Source organism: Mus caroli, unplaced genomic scaffold, assembly GCF_978045245.1.
Source record: "Mus caroli unplaced genomic scaffold, Mus_caroli_1 scaffold_6, whole genome shotgun sequence".
Taxonomy (NCBI): domain Eukaryota; kingdom Metazoa; phylum Chordata; class Mammalia; order Rodentia; family Muridae; genus Mus; species Mus caroli.
The window spans coordinates 139,946,259-139,972,079 of NW_028227261.1; the positions used below are offsets into that span (position 1 = coordinate 139,946,259).

General features: G+C 38.5%; 1 protein-coding gene across 6 annotated transcripts in view; it reads left to right on the forward strand.

Annotated features, from left to right (window-relative positions):
• The window catches only part of Slc26a7 (solute carrier family 26 member 7), a 122,058-nt gene that overhangs the window by 12,703 nt on the left and 83,534 nt on the right, over positions 1–25,821 (forward strand). For all 6 annotated transcript variants that reach the window (XR_015047452.1, XM_029476358.1, XM_029476361.1 and 3 more), the window contains exons 3-4: positions 17,510–17,620; positions 22,741–22,913. Coding sequence is in view for 5 of the 6 variants with exons in the window: in XM_029476358.1 (XP_029332218.1) it covers positions 17,510–17,620; positions 22,741–22,913 (284 nt within the window). In the remaining variant the exon portion in view is untranslated. The remainder of the gene's footprint in view (positions 1–17,509; positions 17,621–22,740; positions 22,914–25,821) is intronic.

Below are 25,821 nucleotides of genomic sequence, written 5' to 3' on the forward strand. Positions count from 1 at the left end.
TGCTCTCCTATTTTAGATTAGGTGCATCTCTTACTCAGAGCACAGTTGCAGACATTAACTGACTCCCCATTCTGTGCCTCCCCATTCAGTGCCTCTTCTAACTTTTCTCTTCCCAGCAGACACAACTCCATTCCTATTCACCACCATCCTTAGCAGCAGAGTTCCATCCTGTCTCTCTCTTTGGGGTGGAGGTGACTCAATTGTGCAGCTGAGGGGGACCTTGAATTTCTGATTCTCCTCTTTCTTCCACCTGAGTGCTGAAACATACTCATGCACTAAAGCACTCAGTAGTTTATTCAGTTCTGGGTATGGAACCTAGAGCTTTTTTTATGTCGGACGTGCCCTCTACTAATTGATCTATAGACCTGCACCCCCATCCTATCTTAACATCCATTTCTTTTCTAAATAAAAGGCACAGTGGTGTAATTTCTCCTGCCTCTATATTTGACTATATTTTCTGTACTGACTGTACCTTCTGTTTTCATGAGCTGATTTATTTTTGTGGCTTCAGTTCTCAATTCTGCTAGTACATTATAGAAGTACATTTGTAGTTCAATATATTTTTTTCTTCCTCAAACTAGACATTACTATACAGTTGCTTATTGCCCACCATCTCAATAATTTTTAGAAAAATACTTAAATTGAATGCATCATTTTCTCTTCTCAGTTCAGTCCTTAACCCTCCACTTTTTTTGTTACAGTGAATGCTATGCCCCCTGCCTCCTATCCGTCCAGTTGTCAGTGCCAAAAACCTGGACTTTATCTGTACTAACCTTTCCTCTTATCAGCCATATTATATTAACCACATTTTGAAAACTCCTCCCCACAAATAGCACCGATTGTATTTTTGACAACTTCCTTGGCAGTAGAAATAGTCTTCACCAAATGCTCAAAATATGACACACAATGAGATAAACCTTCCTTGAATATTATATTTATCTTTATAACAATCTTACAAATTCAGCAATCAGTTATGCAGTTTCTATACAGCAGAAGGAATACTTAATGAAGATCTGTCTGACACCCAAGCCTACACTCCCAGAACCCCACATTCCTTCTTTTCCTGTTTGGGTGTCTTAGCTCATCTTGTTTGACTATTCTCTTTTCAAATTCAAAATAATTTTGGGAACATGGAGAAGCTTTCAGTCTACTACCATTTCTAGTATTTAAGCTCCTGTTTGTAAAGCAGAGCAGTGGTGGCGCACGCCTTTAATTCCAGCACTTGGGAGGCAGAGCCAGGTGGATTTCTGAATTCGAGGCCAACCTGGTCTACAGAGTGAGTATTCAGGGCTATACAGAAAAACCCTGTCTCAAAAAACCAACCAACCAACAAACAAACAAACAAGAGAAGAGCAGAGCAGAGCAGAGCAAAGCAAAGCAAAGCAAAGCAAAGCTCCCGTGTCTATTAATCATTAGGATTCTGGATCATGGTAATTCTTTATTGAGATCTCAAGGGTACAGGAAATTATAGCATAAGTTGATGTGGTTTATGTAAACTTTTCACTAATGAGGACCATTGATCTTTGATTCAACACTTTTCTGTGAAGAAAAGAGTGTGTGTTTGTAGGAATTTGTTTTCACACAACCATGTCTCTCGACTATATGTAAATTTCCTCTGGGAGACTCACTTATAATGTTATTTAATCACAAGCCTATTGATAGTGTGAACCAGACAGCTGGCTATGCTCTGTATTGCTAATAATCAATCTATTACCACCACAAACTAGTTGCCAGATGGAAATAACTTTTCACCATTACCCACATGGCTTGGGTTTAAATTTTGTCCAAATCTTGGAACTAGTCACCATGACCTAATTTTTTTCAAAAATACAAAATTATGCCTTACCAAAGTTCTTCATTCATTTCTATTTAAAATATTTGACAGACTACACAACCTTTTGCTATGGTCTTGGAAAGAGACAGAAAAGTCTTATAGCAATCTATCCCACAAGGGACTTATTATTACTTCTCTCTTCAGAAATTTGTCCAGAAGTGTATGAGAATATGATCTTGTTATTACAACCCTGAGGATATCATTCTGCTGTTGGTTTTTGTAAGGGTGGAACCTTTTCCTGATGAAGGTTGGTAGAGTATTGGTTTCAGCTGATTTCTACCTTGAATAGGTTATAAAAATCTACAAATCTGCCAGAAAGAAATCTGTTTTTATTCAGGAACATGAAAACTAGTAGAATCTCATCTACATAACATAACATAGCATTAAATGAATGGTTGGTGGTAAAAACTGAGGGAACAAAATATCTCTTATGATGCTGCCAAGGTTTTGTTTGATACACACACATGGCATTAAAACACAGGTCCCTATTCATTACTTTTTCTTTAGAGGGACTCTCTAAATGCTGCTTTTACAAGGGTTGTTTACAGAGTGACAACCACTTAGTTAGCTAAGTTAGCAGAGAGAGCACAGTTCTGGCTAAGCTGGAGAGGACAGACCTGCTACAGCTAAGGTCAGAAGGAGCTGTGAGAAATGCGAGGCAAGCATGCTGAGCTTATTCTTAGGTAAGATCTGTTCTCATCATGCTCAGCACACGAGAAAATGGCAGAATGGAGAAAAGACTCCTAGGATGTGGATCACCTTCTCTTATCAGGAAAGGGATCTTCTTTAGTCTGTTCAACTTGGATTGCTCTAACTAGCAGCACTCCTCTTGAGAGGGGAAGGGGAATGTAACAGACAAACAGGATCTGAGGACTTCTGTTCTATACCTTGGGCTGAGATTGTGTCACTGTGCTGAGAAAACAGAACTGTAAATGGAAGTTCCTAGAGAGAAGCTGTCCCTTCAACCAAACTGCTGCAAAGCTGATGAACCAATCAGAACTTCAGTGAGTGTAGTTTGGAATGTTGCAGGTTCAGAGCCATTTTTTCTTGGCCCTACTAAATAGCCATTTACCTGACCTGTACCTGACCTGACTGCTTTGTGACCATTAGGTAAATCATTTGGAATGTAGAAATGGTGCACGTGTTTGCCTTTGTAATGTATTAACTTAGCAGACCATTACCTTCCCCAACCTAAGAGCGAAAAGTATCAGCTGATAGATAGCTTCTGAGATTCTCTCTCCTTTACTATAACCCACCCCTCCAGTGTTCCTGCCATTGTTTTTCAAGTGTCATGATTTATAGCTCTCTTTGTTTTTTGACTATAAAAGCTTCATGGACCCGCTAACACATTGGGAATAACCCAAATCTCTGTTGCTAGACCACACCCACTCACACTTGGCTCCAGAATAAACAAACACTTATTCTCTTTAAGGTGACAGTTATGTTTTTACACTGACAGAACTTCCACCTGAGACTAGTGTCAGGGTCAGAAATGCTGTTTAAGACAAACTCAGCCACCTGGAAGTGGGAGTGTAAAGTTTGTCATCTGAGTGTTAGCCTGTGGGGCCAAACAGAAAGGGTAAAACTGTCACTGTTGGAGAGACCTGAGATGTGAAACTGGTCTAAGACTGTGATAAACAGATCTGAGTTACAGTTTAGAGAGCTGGCTGGGTTGACACATCGGAGAGTCTGTTCTGGGTTTCTAGGTCATGTGTGGCAAGGCTTTCATGTGATAGTGGGTGTCCATCCTGCCCTGTCTTAGATGCTACTATGTGGGAAACAGGCACCAGCACAAAGGGCGGCAGCATGCCATGTCTAACAGGGCAGTGGCTGCTTAGTCTTGCTCAGAGAAAGCTATTGGCACCAAGCACTTCTTCTCTGGTTTGGTATTTCCTCATTTTCACAAGGGCCCTAGTGTTTGGTATAGAATACTTATCCACCTAAATCACATGAGTTACCTAATCCTCTCTGGGAGTAGCTAGATTATTCTTGGGAAATTAACCCCTTCCAAGTAAGAGGGCTGTATATAATCTACCCCTGAAGAGAAAGTTAAACGCCACTCTGCAAAGAAGTATCAGATTACATGTATGGTCTCATGTGTACTATAGAATTCTATCTACGAAGGGATCACTTTATCTTACTCCATGACAATAATTCAGTTATGAGCATGACACTATAGCAGACATTACTCTAGAAATACTGAAGAGTAAAAGGTCAGTTCTGGGGGGTATAAACAAATTGGTAAAATACTTGCCGTGTGCTTGAGTTCAGATCCCCAGTACACATGTAAAAAGATAGAGCATATGGCTGCAATCCCAGCAATGACAAGACAGACAAGAACACCATAGCTTGCTGGCCAGACAGTGCAGTGGAACCAGTGATCTCTTAAGTTGAGTAAGAGACCCTGGGGAAAACATCTGACATCAACTTCTGAACCTCCACATGCACCCATGTGCATATGGGTGCACACACATGGGCACATGGTTATGAACCTGTACCCAGCAACCCCCCACAAAATACACACAAGAAGTAAAATTGTCAAGGGGGAAATTCTGTGATTTTTATTAGTCATTTTCAAACAATAATTTATTGAGATTTAAAGTTGTTTGAAAGAGCAGTTTACCACTAACTTGCCTTTGTGCTTTATTACTATTAAATTGAATACATTTGATATTTCGACTTTAAGGTGAAGTGATTAATTCTTATTATAATTCAATGTGACATGTATCAACGGATCCTGTGTTCTTTAACTGAAGATCCAGCAGATAGTAAGAGTGGTGGTAGCTGATATTCATCAAAGTTATTATAAATCATTCCTCCACTGCCAGGGATATCATTACTTAGTTTAAAGCTTGCAATATATATGTGGTCATGAACTGGCCATAGAAACTGGGCACTGTGATATTCATTTGAACTTGTGTTGGAACTCTTGCTTGGCCCAATGCTTGACTATTCCTCCCTCCACTTAGATCATGCTTTGAAGAGGCAGAAGCAATTCTTTATCCTGTAACCACGGCCTTGGCTGCAGCTACCTCTATTTGAACATTGCGATCTGTGATATGCATCATGGGTCTTTCCTTTTTGCTTGGATGAAATGATACCATCATCCTAGTTGCTCTTCACCATGGTACCTCAGGATGCTTCTGAAGGAATACACTCCATTTTGATAATATATAATTTAAAGTATTTTATTTCTTAGATTCCAGCTTTCACACACAAGTGCATCATCTCTTGATTGGTCCTCTCTGAGGGAGGCTAACCATTGTTCCCCTGCCCTTGCTGATGAAATGCTTGCATCACATTATATTTGTATTTTCACAATCAGTGTTTCTACTTTCTACTCTTCATTTCTTCCAACTCTATGTCCACTTTTTATGTATCTGTATCAAATTTTCAAAGTAAGATATTTGAATGGAAACTGAGTTAATAACATTATTTCTTCCCAACCCCACTCCCTTCAGTAACACTTTGAGGTCCAATGGCATTGCCATGAGTGTAGTTTCCTTGGAATTTGGCTAAGGGGTTTGCCAAATACTTACACTGGCAGAGCTAAAATAAAACTCATGTGGAACTCAGGAGAACTTTTTTTTTCAATTTTTTATTAGATATTTTCTTTATATATATTTCAAATGCTATCCTGAAAGTTCCCTATACCCTCCCCCTGCCCTGCTCCCCTACCCACCCACTCCCACTTCTTGGCCCTGGCTTTCCCCTGTACTGGGGCATATAAAGTTTGCCATACCAAGGAGCCTCTCTTCCCAGTGATGGCCGACTAGGCCATCTTCTGCTACATATGCAGCTAGAGACACGAGCTCTGGGGGTACTGGTTAGTTCATATTGTTCCACCTATAGGGTTGCAGACCCCTTCAGTCAGGAGAACTTTTTCAAGTTACTAATTAATTAATGTTTGTGATTTAGACAATATTAAACACATATGCTTTTGGAATTTCTTTTCAAGTACTTTTTCATTTTAATTTTATTTAAACTAATTAAAGATTAACTCACTTTTTAAAAATTTATGTTTATCTATCAGTCTTCACACAAGACTTGCAGGCAGTGTCTAAGGAGACTAGAAGGAGTTAGGTTTTCTGAAGTAGAGTTACAGGCAGTTGTTATTCACCTGCTGTGGGAACTGAACCCCAGTACTCTGTAAGGACATCCCATGCTCTTAATTGCTGAGCCATCTCTCCAGTCTCCTTTGGTTATCCTTAATTTGGCTCTGTATTTTCCTCTGTGAGTGTGTGTGTGTGTGTGTGTGTGTGTGTGTGTGTGTGTGTGTAATGTGTATGTATGGTATATGAACATGTATGTGGGATGTGTAACCTAAGGCCAGAGAAGGATGTTGAATATACTACACTACCATTCTCTACCTTATTTCCTTGAGACAGGAATCTCACTAAACCTGCAGCCATAGTGAAAGATAGCAATCCTCTGAGATTCTTTCTAGCCCCTCTGGTATTTTTTCTTCCTGCATCTGGCAATTCCCCACTCTTCAGTGTTAGATGCTAACCAGATTTTCTCCTTCAGCTTATCTACCTCTTATCTTTAGGTGGCATCCAAGGCTGGTACTGTTTGTTCCTTTGTCTTTTCTCTATCGATCTATCTATCTATCTATCTATCTATCTATCTATCTATCTATCTATCTATCTATCTATCCATCTATCTATCTATCTAACCTGTGGTGTCTCTGGCACTCTCCACACCCATCCAGTTAGTAGCACTTGCTTATGTGACAGGTGTTAGGAAGAAGTTATTCTGTACCTTTCTCATGAGCCACAGAGATGATTTGTTTTTAGATGCATTTGGAACATGTACCTACCTGGAATGCTGCCTCTTTCTCCACTACCACCCCCTGGATACAGGTGGGACTTTTCTAACTTTCCTTTCTACTCACCATATAACTTCCATAGCAATATCCAAGAAAGGCAAAAGCAAACCTCTGTTTAAAGAAAAACAGCCCAGAAACTTAGACTACCCAAGATACAATTTGCAAAACACATGAAACTCAAGAAGGAAGAGCAAAGTGTGGTTACTTTGTTCCTTCTTAGAATGGGGAACAAAATACCCATGGAAGGAGTTAAAGAGACAAAGTTCAGAGCTATGATGGAAGGAAGGACTATCCAGAGACTGCCCCACCCAGGAATCCATCCCATAAACAACCACCAAACTCAGACACTATTGCATATGATAGCAAGGTTTTGCTGACAGGACCCTGATATAGCTGTCTCTTGTGAAGCTATGCCAATGCCTGGCAAATACAGAAGTGGATGCTCACAGTCAGCTATTGGATGGAACACGGGGCCTCCAATGGAGGAGCTAGAGAAAGTACCCAAGGAGCTAAAGGGGTCTGCAACCCTATAGGAGGAACAACAATATGAACTAACCCCCAGAGCTTGTGTCTCTAGTTGCATGTATAGCCTAGTTGGCCATCAATGGGAGGAGAGGCCCTTGGTCTTGCCAAGATTCTATGCCCCAGTACAGGGGAATGCCAGGGCCAGGAAGCAGGAGTGGGTGGGTTGGGGAGCTGGGGAAGGGGGGAGGGGATAGGGGATTTTCAGAGGGGAAACTGGGAAAGGGGATAGCATTTGAAATGTAAATGGAGAAAATATCTAATAAAAATATTTTGGGAAAAAAAAGGAAAATAAAATAAAATAAATTCTTAAAGGAAACTAAAAAATAAAATAAAATAAAAAAGAAAAAGTTTCCTAATAACTTTCATAAAATTCATTGTGACATTGCATACACTAGCAAGAATTTGCTGAAAGGACCCAGATATAGCTGTCTCTTGTGAGGCTATGCCGGGGCCTAGCAAACACAGAAGTGGATGCTCACAGTCAGCTATTGGATGGATCACAGGGCCCCCAATGGAGGAGCTAGAGAAAGTACCCAAGCAGCTAAAGGGATCTGCAACCCTATAGGTGGAACAACATTATGAACTAACCAGTACCCCAGAGCTCTTGACTCTAGCTGCATATGTATCAAAAGATGGCCTTGTCGGCCATCACTGGAAAGAGAGGCCCATTGGACTTGCAAACTTTATATGCCCCAGTACAGGGGAACGCCAGGGCCAAAAAGTGGGAGTGGGTGGGTAGGGGAGTGGGGGAGGAGTGTATTGGGGACTTTTTGGATAGCATTGGAAATGTAAATGAGGAAAATACCGAATTAAAAAAAAATTCATGGTGACAGTAAGATCATTTTGTAGTTTTCATTGAACATGCTTAAACAGTATAGTGTTTATAAACTCCTAGTACAAGTAGAGGTCTTACCTCATATATGTATAAAAACACTAGTCTCCTGTACTTTCACATAGAATTGCTACAGCAACCATGTAATCCTGAAGTTTGTTTGTATGTGTCATAGCACATCACAGAGTCTACCTCCAGGTTAATGAAAATAGTTTCAACTCATACATTTTAACAGCTGCAAATAATTCCATAACACAATTGTACCGAAAACCCTACTCTTTATGTAGTGATGCATATTTAGCTAATTGTTGTTTAATCATTATTAACAAATATTACCAAATTATTAACACATAATATTAGGAATTGGCACTCAGGCCTCTATATTAAGTTGCACATGTATACAGTGGTGTCTCTTACCTACATATTGTCATTTTTCTGCCACTGTGAGTAGTCACTCCTCTTCTACTCTCAGACACTTCTTTCTTTCTTTCTTTCTTTCTTTCTTTCTTTCTTTCTTTCTTTCTTTCTTTCTTTCTTTCTTTCTTTCTTTCTTTCTTTCTTCCTTCCTTCCTTCCTTCCTTCCTTCCTTCCTTCCTTCCTTCCTTCCTCCCTCCCTCTCTCTCTCTCTTTTCTTCTTTCTTTCTTTCCTTTAGATGTTTTCTTCATTTACATTTCAAATGCTATATCCCCTTTCCTAGTTTCCTTCCTGAAAATCCCCTATACCCTCCCCCTCCCCACCTGCTCCCCAACCCACCCACTCCCACTTCCCGGCCCTGGCATTCCCTTATTGCATATGTAGTAGAGGATGATCTAGTCTGCCATTAATGGGAGGAGAGGCCCTTGGTCTTGCCAAGATTCTATGCTCCAGACACTGCTTTCTATAAGCCAATGTTGTTTGCCATGAGGGACAAGAAGTGACCCTGGCCTGGATAGTTAGAAACTGTATCTTTCTAGATACAATATAACAATAGTTTGCTTCTGGGATATAAAGCATACTAATTTAAAAGCTTTTATCATGCTTTAACATTAAAAGTTGTAAGTTTTGTTATTAGTTTCTAATATGTCTTTTGTAAGTTCTCAATGCATTTTTACATTTTTTTTAGTTTTGATATTATAATCACACCATTTACTCCATAGCTTTTCTCTCTCCAACCTCCCCCATATATCCACCCTACTCATTTTTTTAAAGTTATAGATTGAAGGCAGTGAGAATACAGTGGGTGTGTCCTTGCTTCTAACCCTGATGGTGACCTTTGTCCTCTAACCTTCATTTTTTTGCCTTGGCATATACCCCTAATTTACATAGACATAATAAAACATTTAAAGTTATAAATTGAGGGGAAAATATACATCCTTATTCCTTTTCTTTCAACTTCTTACATGCCTGAGTCTATCATTTTCCTGCAGTTCTAATATTCATTTGATTTTCCTTCTTTGGCCACTTCCCTTAAGTTATCTCTCGTCAGGGTTTGGGTGTCTGCTAAGGCCTCAAGGAGGAACAAACAAGAGCCCATGGAAGGAGCAGTAGAGTCATGGTTGGCCAAGTCCAGGCTGTAGAGGCACTAGCAGTCTTTTTCAGGCCTGAGTAGACATCTGAGCTCTGTGTACTGCTGAAGTTCCTTTCTGTCCTGGCCTGTCTATGGGATTGAGCAGAACGTCCAGATCATAGTTGTAGGGGGTCAAGGAGCTAGCCATTCTCTGAGCAATTCCACACTTTTGCTAATCAAGCCCTTCTCTTTCTCTTCAAACAATGTACTCTAACTTTAAATAAGAGCTAAGTTCTTCTCTCTCTCCTTTGGTTGGCTGTGTCTCAGGGGACATCAAAGAGAATGAAACTGATTACCCAAAGGACTTATCTATGAACTAAAGATGCAGTCTCCTGGCTGGGATATTTTTATTTTTCTGGTTGGAGGACAAGATGCTCCTGAAAGGTCAAGTTGGAATCCTCCAGAATCACAGATATGGTCATAACACTTGTCTCATACTTAAGACCCTGTGCTATCAGAAGTATCATTTTCCAGCTCATGCGAACATACTATGCAGTCTTCTATCCCAGAAACCAAAGAATTCTATGTTTTTAACATTTTCCTTCTGTGTAAAGTTATCTCAACTGTACTCTTTAACTATTTACACTTCATATTTTGTGAATTTTATTATTTAATCAATCAATAATCAGTAGAGGCCTTTCCATTTCTTAGGAGCCAACCATTTGTTACATGTTTTAATGTTTAGTTATCTAATAAAGTACATGATATTTATGTGGCTATAAACTACATATATGAGGCTAAAAGGTCAGTTGGGATGTTCTCACTGTACACTGTAGAAATACAATATAATATTTCTAGTTATAGCACAATTAAGAATGGATTTAAAGGTACTTAAGTGATAGTTCACCTAGCACTTGATAGGCAGAGGCAGATGGAGCTCTGTGATAGCAAAGTCAGCCTGTTCTACGTAGTAAGTTTCAGAACACCCAGGGATCTGTGGGAAGACCCTGTCTCAACAATCAATCAATCAACTAAACAAACAAACAAACAAACAAACAAACAAAAGAGAGATAGGTCAATTAGTAAACTTCTTTTCAAGCATGAGGTCCTAGGTTCAATCTCCAGCATCCATGTTTTAGTGTGGATTTATAATACCAGGGGCAGGATAGGAGTAAAGAATCAGTAGATTCCCAGTGTGAACACTCTCAAAAATTAAAGTACAAAAAGATAGGAGCCAGCACTGTTAGCCACTTCTGACTTCCATGTGCACATACAGTCACACGCTTACACACCTAACAAACACACACCCATACCTAACAAAAGATAATAAACAAATATGAAGATAATTAATTGCTATGTAAATAAAAACATCCCAAGACTGGAACCAAAAAGGGAATGAAGCATGTAGCTTTGGTGGCTCCAGATCCTTAGCTTCTATTGCCTCAGTGTTAAGAGATTCCAGATGTTTTTCCTCATTCCCAAATCAGGGCATATACGAAATATAGTTAAAAGAGAGTGGAAGGAAGTTTGGAAGGAAGAGAGGGTAGAAAGGAAATGAAAGGGACAGGCAGAGGGAAGTCAGATGTCTCCAGCACGTCCCCATTTTATGACATAGTTGTCCTTACTTCCTAAGTGCTGAGGGAGGACGATCCTCATGCACGCCACTCTCCACTTGTCAGTGTCCTTACAACTTCATTGAACAGGCAACTGAAGTGTGAATGTAGCGAAGGACAGACTTTTTATGTCCTTTCTTTGTGTTGCATTGTCTATCCATCTGTCCATCCATCCATCCATCCATCCATCCATCCATCCATCCATCCAACCATCGGGCTCAGGGAAATACTGTATTAAAATTACTGATACTGAGAGTGCTGAGAGGTACTGGCTAGCAGGGAGCATTTAGCCTTCCTGCCTGGCTTCAAGATGGGGTCTGAATTAATTAAAAATACTTCTGATGCTGCATATTTAAATCAAGTTTCCACCTCCCAAACTCCAGGTTTTTATAAGAAACAAGTAAGCTTTTACTACTAGCTAACTTTTATTTATATCAATTACCTTCACTGAAAGGATATTGTTTGACTAGTACTATGATTTACCAAGTGATAGAATTTGTTAAAGTTCAAAACTTTGATTTTTAATATTTCTAATTCATAGACACATCCAATGTTGTAGTAGAGACTCAGATTCAACGAAGATTAACAGGAGCCCACGAGCCCCAAAGGATTTCTGTTAACTAATCACTGGTGGGCTGCCTTTATTTTCTTTCTTAGGCACCAGGAATTGGAAAGACTAATGAAGCAATTAAAAAGCATTACTTGTGTGGAAACTCCATTCCTCAACACTTTACTATACTGGCTACTGTCCCAAATACTGTGGGCCACTTTGTCTTACATTTCTTTAAAATTACACATGCTGAGTCCTGAGCACACAGTTCTAATTATGGCATCACATGTGCTGGAGATGGAATGAGGTTTCATTTTTTTCTACGTACCGATTACACAAACATTCCAAGGACTATCTTTTACATTTAGCCCAATAACCTCTCCATAGTTACTCAAGGTTTAAATTTAAATAAACTTAACAAAGGTTCATGAGTTATAGATTCAAAATATGAAGGCTTTGCTATTTAATATCTATCAAGAACGAGTATTTTGACTTTGCTCAAAGTGTGAGGTTGAGTTTCTACTACTAAATGACTTCAGTTCTTATTTCCCTCTTACCAGTGACATTGTGCATCTCTCATAGGGCTGACACAGCAAAGGATCACAAATGGGTGGGAAACATCTCAAAATTTGTTTTACGATTTTGGAGTGTAAAAGTCCCAAATGTAGGTGTTAATAGGATTGAATCCTTCTGAGATCTGCAAGGAAGAATACATCCCAGGCTTCTCCCCTTACTTCTGGTGGTTTGCCATAGTCCTTAGATTTTTTTTTTTTGGCAAAAACAAACAACAACGCAATATCTACTTCTGTCTTCATCTGGTGTTTGGGTGAACTTTTGTCTCTCTTTACAAGATGTTCTCTAAAATAATACCATTCAATTTGAGTTAGCCCCACCCCCACTACAATAAACTTTTATTTAAATTAAATGTCTTTAGTTATTATATGTATTTCACATTCTGAGGAGTGAGGGTGTGGACTCACACGAGGGACAAAATTCAGCTCATGATAACTAAAGATGCTGTAATAAGGAGACAGCTTGAGGACAGTGCATTCCATTGTGAAGGAGTTGTTTCAATTGCAGTTTGCTGGGGTGCATGTTTTGTTCATATTAGAATCAAATGCTACAACCTGTAAAATGGGCAACAATGCAAGAGGAGGACAAAGCTCATGCCTCAGTTCTAGGTGCTTGGCCTTGAATTTATAAGGTGGGATCTCTAAACCAACATATACAGATCTTAAAATGTAATGCCTCTGACAGAAGGGCTTTACAGGTGCAATCTTAATACCAACCCCCAGCCCAGAATTATTCAGTTTCTAGATTCAACTTTTTCTGCTTTATGCTGATATCAAGTGGATTGCCCTGAAACTGAAGTAAAAGTGTAGCCCTGTAATGTAGAAATCAATTTCTTTTTGGTAACTTGTTCTCTCTCTCTCTCTCTCTCTCTCTCTCTCTCTCTCTCTCTCTCTCTCTCTCTCTCTCTCTCTGTAGGAGATTGAGTCACTTTCTAGTCATCTTAACCAAAGAGTTACTCTAAAATCAGAGGTGAAGATTGGGTTGTCTACAAGTTCCCAAGTCCTTCTGGGTCAACAGACAGGGACAGTCAGGAAAGCTCCTTTCAGTGCATCCTGGGTTGGAGAAGAAGACAGCTGATAGCATTCCACTTTACCTTCAGGGGTTCAGACAGCTGATAGCATTCCACTTTACCTTCAGGGGTTCATAGAAGGTTGATAAGGGTTCCCAAGGGCTGACTCTCTGATATTTTAATATAATCTAGTATTAGACTCTTTTCTGCCCTACTATGAAGGACCATTACTATGAAAACAACATGTCTTCATAAGAATTATGTATTTCAAGGTCTTCTAGAAATCATTTTTGTGATTACATCAGCCTTATATGATTTCACATTGCCCCTATATGGTTTTTGAATTTTAAAAGTAACTAGAATTAGAATATCTCCATCTTTAAGTTTTTTTATTTACTATCTCTCTGTCTGTCTATTCTTGCTTTCATCTGTCTACTATCTACCTATTGTCCCTATGTCTATCTTCTATCCATGTCTTTCCATCTGCCTTATTTCTCTTTCTTTTCTTCCCCATCAACCTTTTTGGATTCTTTGTTTTTACATCTTCTCTTGAAACTTTCATTTGTGTTAATTTTACTGTTATAAAAGATTAAGCAATAGACAGGATCTATCTGCATTATTTTTCTAAGTAATAGCATTGTGGAGTCACAGTTTTGCTCATATCTGTAGTAAATGAATACCCTTCCTTCCTTCCTTCCTTCCTTCCTTCCTTCCTTCCTTCCTTCCTTCCTTCCTTCCTTCCTTCCTTCCTTCCTTCCTTTCTTTCTTTCTTTCTTTCTTTCTTTCTTTCTTTCTTTCTTTCTTTCTTTCTTTCTTTCAAGGCTGAGAAAGGTAAACTGCTGGTAATTTGAAAATGCCTCTAACTAGTTAATAGCTTTCTCTATTTTTTGAGGATTCAACATATTTTAGCTTGTATGAATACAAATGTGTGACAAAATGCATGTAGTTTATATTACAAAACAATAATAAATGAGTCAGAAAGAAATTTTTACCTGGCTCTCCTCTGTGGAAGCACATATGTGGGCAGGATGTGCTTGGGCTTTGTCCTTCCTATTATGGAAAGGGGATTGAAGTTCTAAAGTGTCATATAATCGGATTAGGTCATTCCTCTTTTTAATCAGATCATCCCCTGGAACAATCAATTTCCCCTACTCCCACACTAGCAAGAAACGGGTTCTCATTTATTTAAAGTGTAAGAGTCACATAGAATAAAGGAAATGTTTACATCACTTCTGGTCTTCAGGGTTATTCTTATGGCTACACACAAATGACATTTCATGTTTACTTTATAGATTTAAAGACCTTTTAAAAATGTCTTAAATTAAAAAAAATAAAAAAGCGTCTTAACTTGGACACAGAAATTCATGCCTATAATCTCAGCATTCAATACCAGAAGGCAGAAAGAATGTCTTGCTTTAAATAATGAGACTCTATCACAAACAAACAAGTAGAATAAAATACAAAGCAAATAACCCCACAACATTTTGGGACAAATATATTTTCTATGATTATTCTCTTCTTAAATCCATATAAATGTGAACTCTGATTAGTTCATTCCTCTTTATAATCAGGTCATTCCCTGGAACTTCAGTTCCCCCTCACTCTCACACTAGCAAGAAATGTTTTATTTATTTATTTTCTTGATAAAAATTGTATAAAAACGTAAGGTATTTTTTAATAAAAAATATTTGTTTTATTTTAAAATTATGTGTCTGTGAGTATATACATGTGTGTATCCAGAAAAGGCCAGAAGAGGGCATTGGATTCCTTAGAGCTGTTGGCATAGGCATTTGTGAGCTGCCCAGCATGGGTGATGGAAATCAAACCACTCCTCTGCAAGACCAGGAAGTTCTCTCAGTTACTGAACTATCTTTCCAACCCAGAAACTAACTCTTCAAACTATTTCTGTTATATATTTTATCCATGTTAAAGAAAGAGATGAATGCTTTTTTTAATTAAGTAGATAAACAAGAGGTGATTATTCAGAAGGTGGGAGAGAGAATCGACTGCTCCAGCTTCTTGTTCACATGCGTTCATCATAGACGGCAGTGTCAAGTACAGCCAAATGGTTTATACTTAAGAGTGTGCCAGTCTAATACAGAAGTGGATGCTCACAGTCATCTATAGGATGGAACACAGGGCTCCCAGTGTAGGAGCTAGAGAAAGTACCCAAGAGCTGAAGGGGTCTGCAACCCTATAGGAAGAACAACAATATGAACTAACCAGTACCCCCAGAGCTCGTGTCTCTAGCTGCATATGTAGCAGAAGATGGCCTAGTTGGCCATCATTGGGAAGAGAGGTCCCTTGGTTTAGCAAACTTTATATGCCCCAGTACAGGGGAAAGCCAGGGCCAAGAAGTGGGAGTGAGTGGGTAGGGGAGCAGGGCAGGGGGAAGGTATAGGGGACTTTTGGAATAGCATTTGAAATGTAAATGAAGAAAATATCTTAAAAAAAAAAAAAGAGTGTGCCAGTCTGACCACAGGGGAACCTAGCATCCATGTGATTTCATGAGGTCCTGAAATGTTTCCATTAAACATGCCTCATAACCTCCCTTTGTACACCACTACTGACTTGATAGAGTAGGCTGATCTGGTTAACATGGGCCACTATTTTGCTCTTTTAGTATCTGGGTCCCTCCCCTCACTTACAGAGACTGAACTCAGAGATTGCCATGCTAGGCAAACACTGTACCACCAGGGCCAACCTTTCTGGCTCTGGTGGGAGTGGCTGACTAAAACTTATTTTGAAAAATGAATGGTAGTTATTTTCTTTTCTTTTTTTTTTTTTTTTTTGTTTTTTTGAGACAGGGTTTCTCTGTGTAGCCCTGGCTGTCCTGGCACTCACTTTGTAGACCAGGCTGGCCTTGAACTCAGAAATTCGCCTGCCTCTGCCTCCCGAGTGCTGGGATTAAAGGCGTGCGCCACCGGTAGTTATTTTCAAGTCCTCCATAGGATTGATGTAAATATAGTATTTTTTTTTCTATATAAAGTCATTGACATACAAGATACTAAGAGGTGCTGGCTGGTAGGGGTAGAAATAACTTACCTTCCAATGCTAACCTGGGTTCCAGAACTGCTCCTTAATAGAGCCCTTCCCACCAGTCTACGTGTACCCTACAACACTGTTTTTATGAAATTCCAGAGCAGTTTCTGCTGCTCACTCTTCTGTAGTAAATTTTAATTTATTTTCATGAGACTAAGGGATTTCATTACCAATAAACAAGCTTTAAAAAGAAAACAATGGTAGAACTTCAATTTATTTTAATTAGAGCATAATCATTCTTGTCCAATCCAATGCTCAGCATTAAACTCAAATGGACTTTCACATCTTTCCTTGTGGAAAGGATCAGCTGTAGACAAGAAATCTTAGTGAACTTGTATTAATTCATGTATTGATAACATTAAAATTATCAATGTTAATTTTGAAAGGTATAGAAACATTTTCTATGTAGATATAACACACAAACTATGTAGACCCTAGCATCTGTGAAAAATGAAGATGCAGCACTGTGAGTTATAGATTATATACTCACTGAATAAGCTAAGTTGATAATTTTTTGCTATGCTAAGAACTTATAGTTGACACACAGTTGAGGGTCTAGTCAGTAGAAAGGGGCTATGATTGGTCTGACTGCTGTACACACCCTTAGTTTGTGCACTCAGGTAGTCCCTCTGCCAGCTTTTAAGTTTGCATCCTTTTGCTCCAGGACCAGACCCCCTTCCACTTCAGGCTTCTCCTTGTCCAGTGATAAAGTTAGTGTTCCTGCTTACTACACGTATGCTACTGCACAAACAAAATGACATATGACATATGAAAATGCTTCTAAAATCTGAGCAGACCTACACATGTTTGGTTTTGACATTCTCACAGATTACTTTTACTAAGAAGGTTCTCCAAATCCCTGTTTCTTCTAGACATCTCCGCAGTCAAGAGAAATGAAATACACATATGAATGGGTGAGCAATTTCCTCCTAGTTAGTACAATAACACTAGTTCTAGTTTTGTTGATAGGTAGGATAATTAAAATATTCAAAATTTTGACTTTAGGCACATCAATAACTGTTGTTTTAGGTACTATATCTTGGGGGATATGAGATGGCCCTAATTCCTCTGGGTTTCTTCATAACTGTTGTATTGTGTACTTTATCTTGGGGATATGTGGTGGTCCTAATTCCTCTGAATTTCTTCATAACTGTTGCATTGGGTACTGTATCTTAGGGATATGAGATGACACTAATTCCTCTGGATTTCTTCACAGGGCTGTCCTTCGCTATGCTTTCATCTGTACACCCTGTTTTTGGCTTATATGGATCTCTGTTTCCAGCCATCATTTATGCTATATTTGGAATGGGACGCCATGTTGCCACAGGTAATAAATATGGTCTATGCTTAAGCTTCTCATACAACTAATAAAATGGACTCAGAGTATTCATTAGCTCCTGCTTACCTTTTCCCAGACATTCTCACAGCGCTGAGGGATGTGAGGGATGTTTATTTATCAGATATGCCCTATGATTTATTGTGATGTCACTGTGTCATGAAAGAAAGACTCTGCAAATGGAAGCATTGCGGAATCGACAATGGAATAAGTATGTAAGCATGTGAAAGAAAACAAAGAGTAAACTTAGCTGTTCAATTATTGAAAAATATTTCAGATATTTCTTTGATTTTTGAACCAAATGACCTAAGATGCTGGTATACCTTACCCTACCCCACTCTGCATCTCTGAAAACCACAACAATGAATACAAAGGATGAGCAAATGTAATTATTTTGCTGATAGAATGGGCTGCATTTCTGTGTGAGCTACCCCAAAGTGAGTGCCTCTTTGGTTATTTATAAACTGCATGACCCTGGACAAGGTTTTAAAACTCTATTAGTTCCTTTTTTACTAATAAGATGACCCCTCTTCCATTTCTTATAATAGTAAGAGCTACACAATTGGCATATAGTTTTTAATGTAACACTTTATTAAATTAATGTGACAGTTATTGAGGTTTCTTACTACAAAATGATGCCTTAATCTTAAATGTTCATTCAATAACAAAATGAAGTTCAATGGAGACAATGCAAGAGACGTTGCTATTTATTTCTGTGAGATCTCAGCCCTTACGAAAAAACATTTCAGACTCTGTCTTCTGTGGTCAGTTGGTGTTGTTCATTGTATTACTTTCATATTGTCACAATTATCAGGAGATGTGTGGCTTGAAACAAGAGGACTTTCAGTAGTACTTCTGGAGGTCAGTGATCTGAATAAGTCTTCAAGTCCTAAACTGAGCAGTCAGTGAAGCTGCATTCCTTTCTGTATGCTTTAGCAAACAACCTCATTTTCTTGACTTTTCTATCTTCTAGAAGCTTTCTGCATTCCTGGGCTCCTGAACTTTCCACAATTTTCAAGGCCAGTAGTGGCATCTTCAGATCTCCCTCCCAAGACACCATCTTGTCTCCATTTTCTACATTTAAAAGATGTTCTGACTTCACTGGCTATGCCCAGACAATCAAGGATAATCATATTTAAGACCTATTAATTATTGAAATTAATTTCACCTACTACATTTATAATTTCTTGATATGGAGTATACATATTTATGGATTCTGAAGATTTGGTGTTGAAATTTTAAGAGGTTTTTGCTTATCACACACACATATGTTTTTTCATGAAATGATTTTGTACTTGTATAAATTTAATTTTTATATCACTAAACTTAGCTTTGAGAAATCACGTTAGCAGTTATTTATAGACTTGCTACCTAGCAAGTGCTCTATGAGCTTGGTTGAAATACAGAAACTGTCTTTCATTGCAGACATGCTGAATTAAAATTGGCATTTCCACAGGAGGTTTTACACTCCCCCTGCCTTGACATCATGATATATTTCAGTCTACAAAATGGTACAGAAGGCATGATTTATAATATTATATCTCACTTAGCATTACAGCTGATGTGTTTGGGTAAAGTGCACTATGATATACTTACAGTAGTGAATTAGCCACAGTGAGTTCTCAAAAATGAATCTGTACAACTATATACAAAAAATATATTTTAGTACATATGTGCATATGTGCCCATGAACATATGCATGTCTGTTTGTATATATGTGTGTTTCATAAAATGTGTATACTATTCAGTAGGAATGTTGTTAAGATATTTACAAGCTCCTGTCTTAATATAATGCATAAATGTATATTAATTGGTATTATATATACATTTCAAGTGAACTAGGAAGAAACTTCAAGGTTTCTTATGACAACACAGATAAAAGTCACAGACCTACAATGTGCACATCAGATATAGCCCAAACTACTGTTTTCCTCTTGATAAGAAAATGTTTTAGAATACTTATTCAGTGAGAGTTTTCTTTCAGATGCAAATGGAGACAGACACAGAATGAATTAGAAATTCTTTTCTTCAATATTTACTTATTTATTATTTAAGACATGTTTTCACTACTGATCCCCCTAGGTTGGAATTATGTATGTGAACTATTATTACACATGGCCGAAATTTCTTAACACTTATTGCTTTTTAATTGTCCTGCTTTCTACTTTTACCACAGAACATTTAAGTATGTCTATAGCAAGACAGCACACAGGGCTTAGGACACAGATATTTCTTCTGCTTGATCTAAGATAAAATAAAAAGGCAAAACAAAATTTCCTAATAGGCAATAATTACTTCTAGAAGCCAACATCATAGATGGTAGTTGACCGTCATAATCTAACACTTGGGAGACTGCAGCAGAAATTCTACAAAATGCCACGAATTCAAGCCCTGTGTGAACTATATAGTGACTTCCTGGTTATCTGGATCTCAGAGTGAACTGTCTAAAACTGAAAAAAAAAATTAAAAATACATAATGTAATACTTAAATGTATACACACACAAGCCATTGCATTTTATGGATAATTACTGTAGACATTTTACTGGTTGTACAGCTTGAAAAATACAACTTAAGTGAGATTCTGTAACCCTGAAAGTTATGTAATAACTCACCAGCTATAGATGCGATAGCTGTGATGTAGATTTTAAAATACACATTTTGCAAGCTACAGTCATCCTACTGTACAATAACTGTGGGTGTCACTCCACTTGTGAATTCATATTTCTTAGAACATGCTGAACTTTTCTGTTTTGGTTAAAAGTGAATATTAGAATCGTTAGCACCAGTAACAAACAGTGGACATTTTTTTCTGACAGGGGAACCACAGAAATGACTTTTATGATCTACTTGTGATTGTAACTATAAGGGCCATTGAATCTCTAAAGATACCCACAAATATTTAACACACAAATCATATTTCCCTTGTATTTGATCATATTTTAGTATAATGGGTTCATGTTCCCTGAAACTTTATTAAGAGACCAAATTAGTTCTGTGACAGAAACACACCTTATGTTGTGTTTTAGCCTCCCAGTCATGTGTTCAGAATGCAGTCTGAATTACTAAAAACAGTAAACTATAAAGCCAACCTTTATAAACTAAGTGTGACATTTTCATACATGTAAGCAATGTGTTCTGGTTATACCTTGCCTTTCCATCCTTCACCATCTCTATCCCTTAGGTGTGCCTTAATTTAGTACTTAATTTATTCTTTATTCACCTTCAAAATTAGAAAATTATTTGAAGTGGTAAGGACTATTCAGCAATTTAGAGAAAACTTTTAGAATCCCATTTAATAATACAAATAATTATTCACTGAAATATTTCAATACAGTGAGTTTTGAGACTCATCCCTCCCCCTGCCAACAAAGTCTTTCAGATGGCTCCTTCTATCCTGTTTAGTTCCTTCCTATCTTCTACTAAATCTGAAGAAATAGAATCCTAAATTAAAAAAATAACACAATAAAAAATCCCAAACAAACATGGAGGTATATTGCCTACGTGATTTTGCTCTGTGCTTTAGTGAGTATAAAGTCCCTCAAGTGTGACTTTCACACTTACTACCTGGTTTGATTTCAGGGCTCTCTGCTGTAAATTATGCCGTATCTGATAAATGCTCTTTACTTTGCATTACTCATCTGGATGCTAGAATCTTGTCTCCAATCATTAGTTATGTTCTTAATTTAGTTCTGTATGATGAGTACACTTTTTATAGAAATTAATATCTATTGATTTATTAAGAATGTCTAGCTCACTGAGAACAATCAATTCTCAGAAAACAGTATAACCATAACAAAACACTATTAATTTTACTAAGACTTATCTAGTAATTAAACACTTATGGGGTGCTAATGGCATGCTATTAGATGCTAACTATGATATATTTGTGTGACATTTAAGACTTTTAGGAATATCAAAGGGTGAGGAATATGCTCTTTCTATAGACAAGGAGATTGAGGAAATAGGAATTGGATTTAAGGGCAGATCCATTGGAATCTACACCACCCATGTTATTCTAAATCCACAGTGATACCACAGCTCTTCTTCAAACCCTCTAGTCTTACTGGACTACTTATAACACTACTTACTACTAGCAAAGAAGACTGTGGGAGGTGTCCACGGCCAGCAGACTCTGCTGGCCTTATTTTGTCTGTGGGAGGTGCCTATTTCCTGTAGAGTCCCTTTCCCTGGAGGCTCACCTATAAACTAGAACAAGGTAAGATCTTTAAAATATGAAGTGAGGGGAGGCTTGTACAACCCAGCATATGTTCATTTAATCTGGGTTTGCTGAACGTTCCTGGAGGAATCAGCATTTGTCATCTACACTGGTGCATTCTCAGGCGAGCGATGTCAAGGAGAAAAGCACCCGAGCCCCTGTCAGGAGGCGAGCAGCATACTGAATAAAGTCCTCCTTAGAAACCAAGCTGTGGACATTTCCAGGAAATGTTCATTTAACCATGTCTAGCAGCAGTAGACAAACATGTGGGTTTAATCTTTTTGGGTACCCTGGCATTTTGTTCATGAAAATAAAGTCTGCTCAGTTATCATAGGTAGAGCTATCAGAATCATAGGTAGAAAGTGTGTAACCTGGTGAGGAGTAACTGGATGGATAGCTGTGACTCTGCATCTGAACCACATCTTGGAAGATGAGAAATTGACTTGGTAGATTAGAGGAACCTCCATTTTAGCCAACAGGTTTATACTTGTTCATTAAGTCTTCAAGCTTTTCTCCCGTTACTCTCCTCAAACTCTCAAGTACCAGTAGCATTTAGTGGATAAGGCAATTTAGAGCCAGAGTGACATACTTCAGAAGACATTGTTGATATGTTGAAAGGTTGGGTTTGAATCCAGGCAACAATTATGTACCTTAGATACTCTCTATGCAGAGATTTAGAAAAGTGTGTAGCTGAGAAAGACACGACAGCTCAGCAGGCACTGGGGCACATCAGGTGTACTGTCTGGTTTTTTCATAGAATGGTATGAAAGAAATGGGGTCCATTGGAGTACACTGTGTTTCTAATAGCTCTCCATGACTGTTCAATATTCATGGTAGAATCCAATAGCTTTTCATGCTTACATGGAAGCTTTCTGACATCACTCTCACTTCCAGGCACCTTTGCCTTGACATCCTTGATATCAGCCAACGCTGTGGAACGACTGGTCCCTCAGAGCAGCAGGAACCTCACCACACAGAGCAACTCAAGTGTGTTGGGCTTATCCGAGTTTGAGCTGCAGAGAATCGGGGTTGCAGCGGCTGTTTCTTTCTTGGGTGGAGTGATTCAGGTAAGCAGCCCTGAGACTGGATAGGATGGAAGAGGAAGGAACAGAGGGAAAGCAGCCAGTATTGCATTTTCATTTTAACCAGCGTCTCTGCACGGCAATCAAGTTTTATCATTATGGAAATGTGTAATGATTCTATAAATGCTGGTTAGAGGAATGAAGTAGAATCACTAGATTAAAGATTCAGAGTAACATTTAGTAAAATCTTACCTTTAGAAGATTTTTTTTTAGTAGTGAGAGTACAAACATGAAGGTGGGTGGGTAGGGAGGTGTTGAGGACTTGGGGAGGAGTTGGAGGAGGAGAAAGAATTATGATAAAATATAATACATAAATTAAAAACAAAATAGAATTTTAATAATTTTAAAAGAGTGTTTTATGGCCCAGAAAGATGGCATAGGGCTTAAAAATACTTGCTTTTCTTGCAGACATAGGTTCAATTTATATATATATTTTTTATTAGGTATTTTCATCATTTACATTTACATGCTATCCCAAAAGTCCTCCATACCCCCCCCCCTACTCCCCTACCCACCCACTCCCACTTTTCGGCCCTGGCATTCCCCTGTACTGGGGCATATAAAGTTTGCAAGTCCAATGGGCCTCTCTTTCCAGTGATGGCCGACTAGGCCATCTTTTGATACATATGCAGCTAGAGTCAAGAGCTCCGGGGTACTGATTAGTTCATATTGTTGTTCCACCTATAGGGTTGCAGATCCCTTTGGCTCCTTGGGTACTTTCTCATAGGTTAAATTTTTAGCATTCATATGGAGGCCCAAAAAACTGCCCATTTAGCTTCAGGAGATCCAGCACCCTCTTCTGTGGGTACCAGGTACACTTGCAGTATGATGTACACACACACACACACACACACACACACACACACACACACACACACACATGCATATAGACACAGAAGCAGGCAAAATACTCATACACATGAAATTGAAAATCAATCTTTTTAAAGGTATTTTAGAAATAGAATAGGCTTCTTTGTAATACAGTGAGGCCAAGCCATGTTCATAGCTGATCAGAGTATCATTGGAAAGAGTGTTGAAAGAGAAATTTCTACAACAGGATGATGCAGCTAGCTTTATCAAATACTTCTCTGTGGAAGCATTTTATGGTTTTGCTGTGTACACGGACAGTAGATGATACTGAGTCTGTTTTCTTGGCTTGCTGCTCTAAGGCCTCTAGACTCATACCTTCACGACTCTGCCTTTTCACAACTCTTGAATATCTATTGCTGCCACATTGGCTATTGTCAAGTGTTCATTAGAAGATCAGCATTTGATACTTGCTTGTTTTTAATGACATGATTATATGTATGTAGATCATGTTGATCATGACTTTAAGATGAACTTTTAGTCACTGACAACATGCCAGATCAGAACAACTTACAGGAGAAAAGATTTAGCTGTGTTCACAGCTTCAAAACTGTCAGTCCACCATTGCTAAGCTATATTTCTGGGCACAGAACACCATAGAAGAAAAAGGTAGCTCAAGGCAGCACAGCTGTAAAGTAGAGAGAAGGTAAGTGAATTTGGACCTTGGCAGTCTCTGTAGCACAGAATCTGTGATCCACTGCTGGCGATAGAGCCTCACCCCTCAGTTTCTACAATCTCCTAGTCACACCACCAGACTATCAGTCTGCTCATGTATGGGGTTAGAGCCGTAATGATCGAATAAGACCCCTGCCCATTGCTTTGAGGAACAAATCTTCAACACATCATTTGGGGAGATAAATTTTATACTCAAACAATAGCACAAAGAAAGGCACTAAATATTAGATTCAAAATCCCTTGTTTAGTGATCATTTCCGCTGGCTTATTTCTTGTAAACTAAATTGTGTATAATTCAGTTTTCTGGGTGTCTGTGTTTATTTGTCTTATGGTTTACAAGATCAAATGTGAACATAAAAAAGAGAGACTAGTTGATGATCATGTGAATAAATGGAAAGAAAAAAATGTGAACTACAAAAAAAGAGAAACTACAATTCTTTGAGCATTGCCTTCTGGTTGTGTCAGAAGGGCCAAAGAATCAACAGTATTAAATGGACTGAGAACTTAAGTCTGCATAGTAACCAAGAAAATGAACTGTTTGCCATGATGACAGCCCAGCTGTGGCCTTCACCATGTGTGTTCAAACATGGAGGATGCCAGCATACACTGAGACTTGCATGGGCTGTGGGAAACACCTGACATGGCTCCATCTCAGACAAAATCAGCTATGCCAACTCGTGTTTGGGGCACAGAAATGTCGTATTGGGTTTGATATAGATTCCTCTTAATTCCTGCTCATTCAAAATGAAAATCTCTGCATTAAAGTGGTAAAAATTATCACAGTGCTTCCCCTTGCTCTGTTATCTCCCATTTCTGTTTCTTGTACAAATAGTTACAGGTGTACATTATTTTCAGAATAAATCATTGTTAAGAAGACTAGTAACCGTCTTCTTAGTCTAATGTTAACTATTTTCTATGAGTCTCAAACCAGGTATTTTATTATCATTTAGCATATTTGGATTAAGACATTGCACAGTATGCTATAAAAGCAGAGGCTGAGATTCAAGTAAGAAAACTAAATCTCCTTGCTCCCTCTGAAGCTCCATAGAAACATAGCAGTAAAGCAGGATATTATTAAAGATAATAAAGTCATCTCATTTTCATGGCCTTTTACTGCATGAAAAATGTGATCCAGATAGCTGAATGTTTTCTCTTGTAAGTTTGTCAGACATCTGCTTCCCTTCCTCTGTCCCAGGCTCAGGTCCTGGATGTGCATCTGTGAGTTGGTCAACTTTTAAGCAGATGGCTGGACTCTGTTTGACCCCCACACTCGTCTGTCCCTTCTCAGGCTAGAGTCCGTGAGATCCTTTGGATCCAGTTCCTCCTTCAGTACTTTCTGTTGTTCTGCATC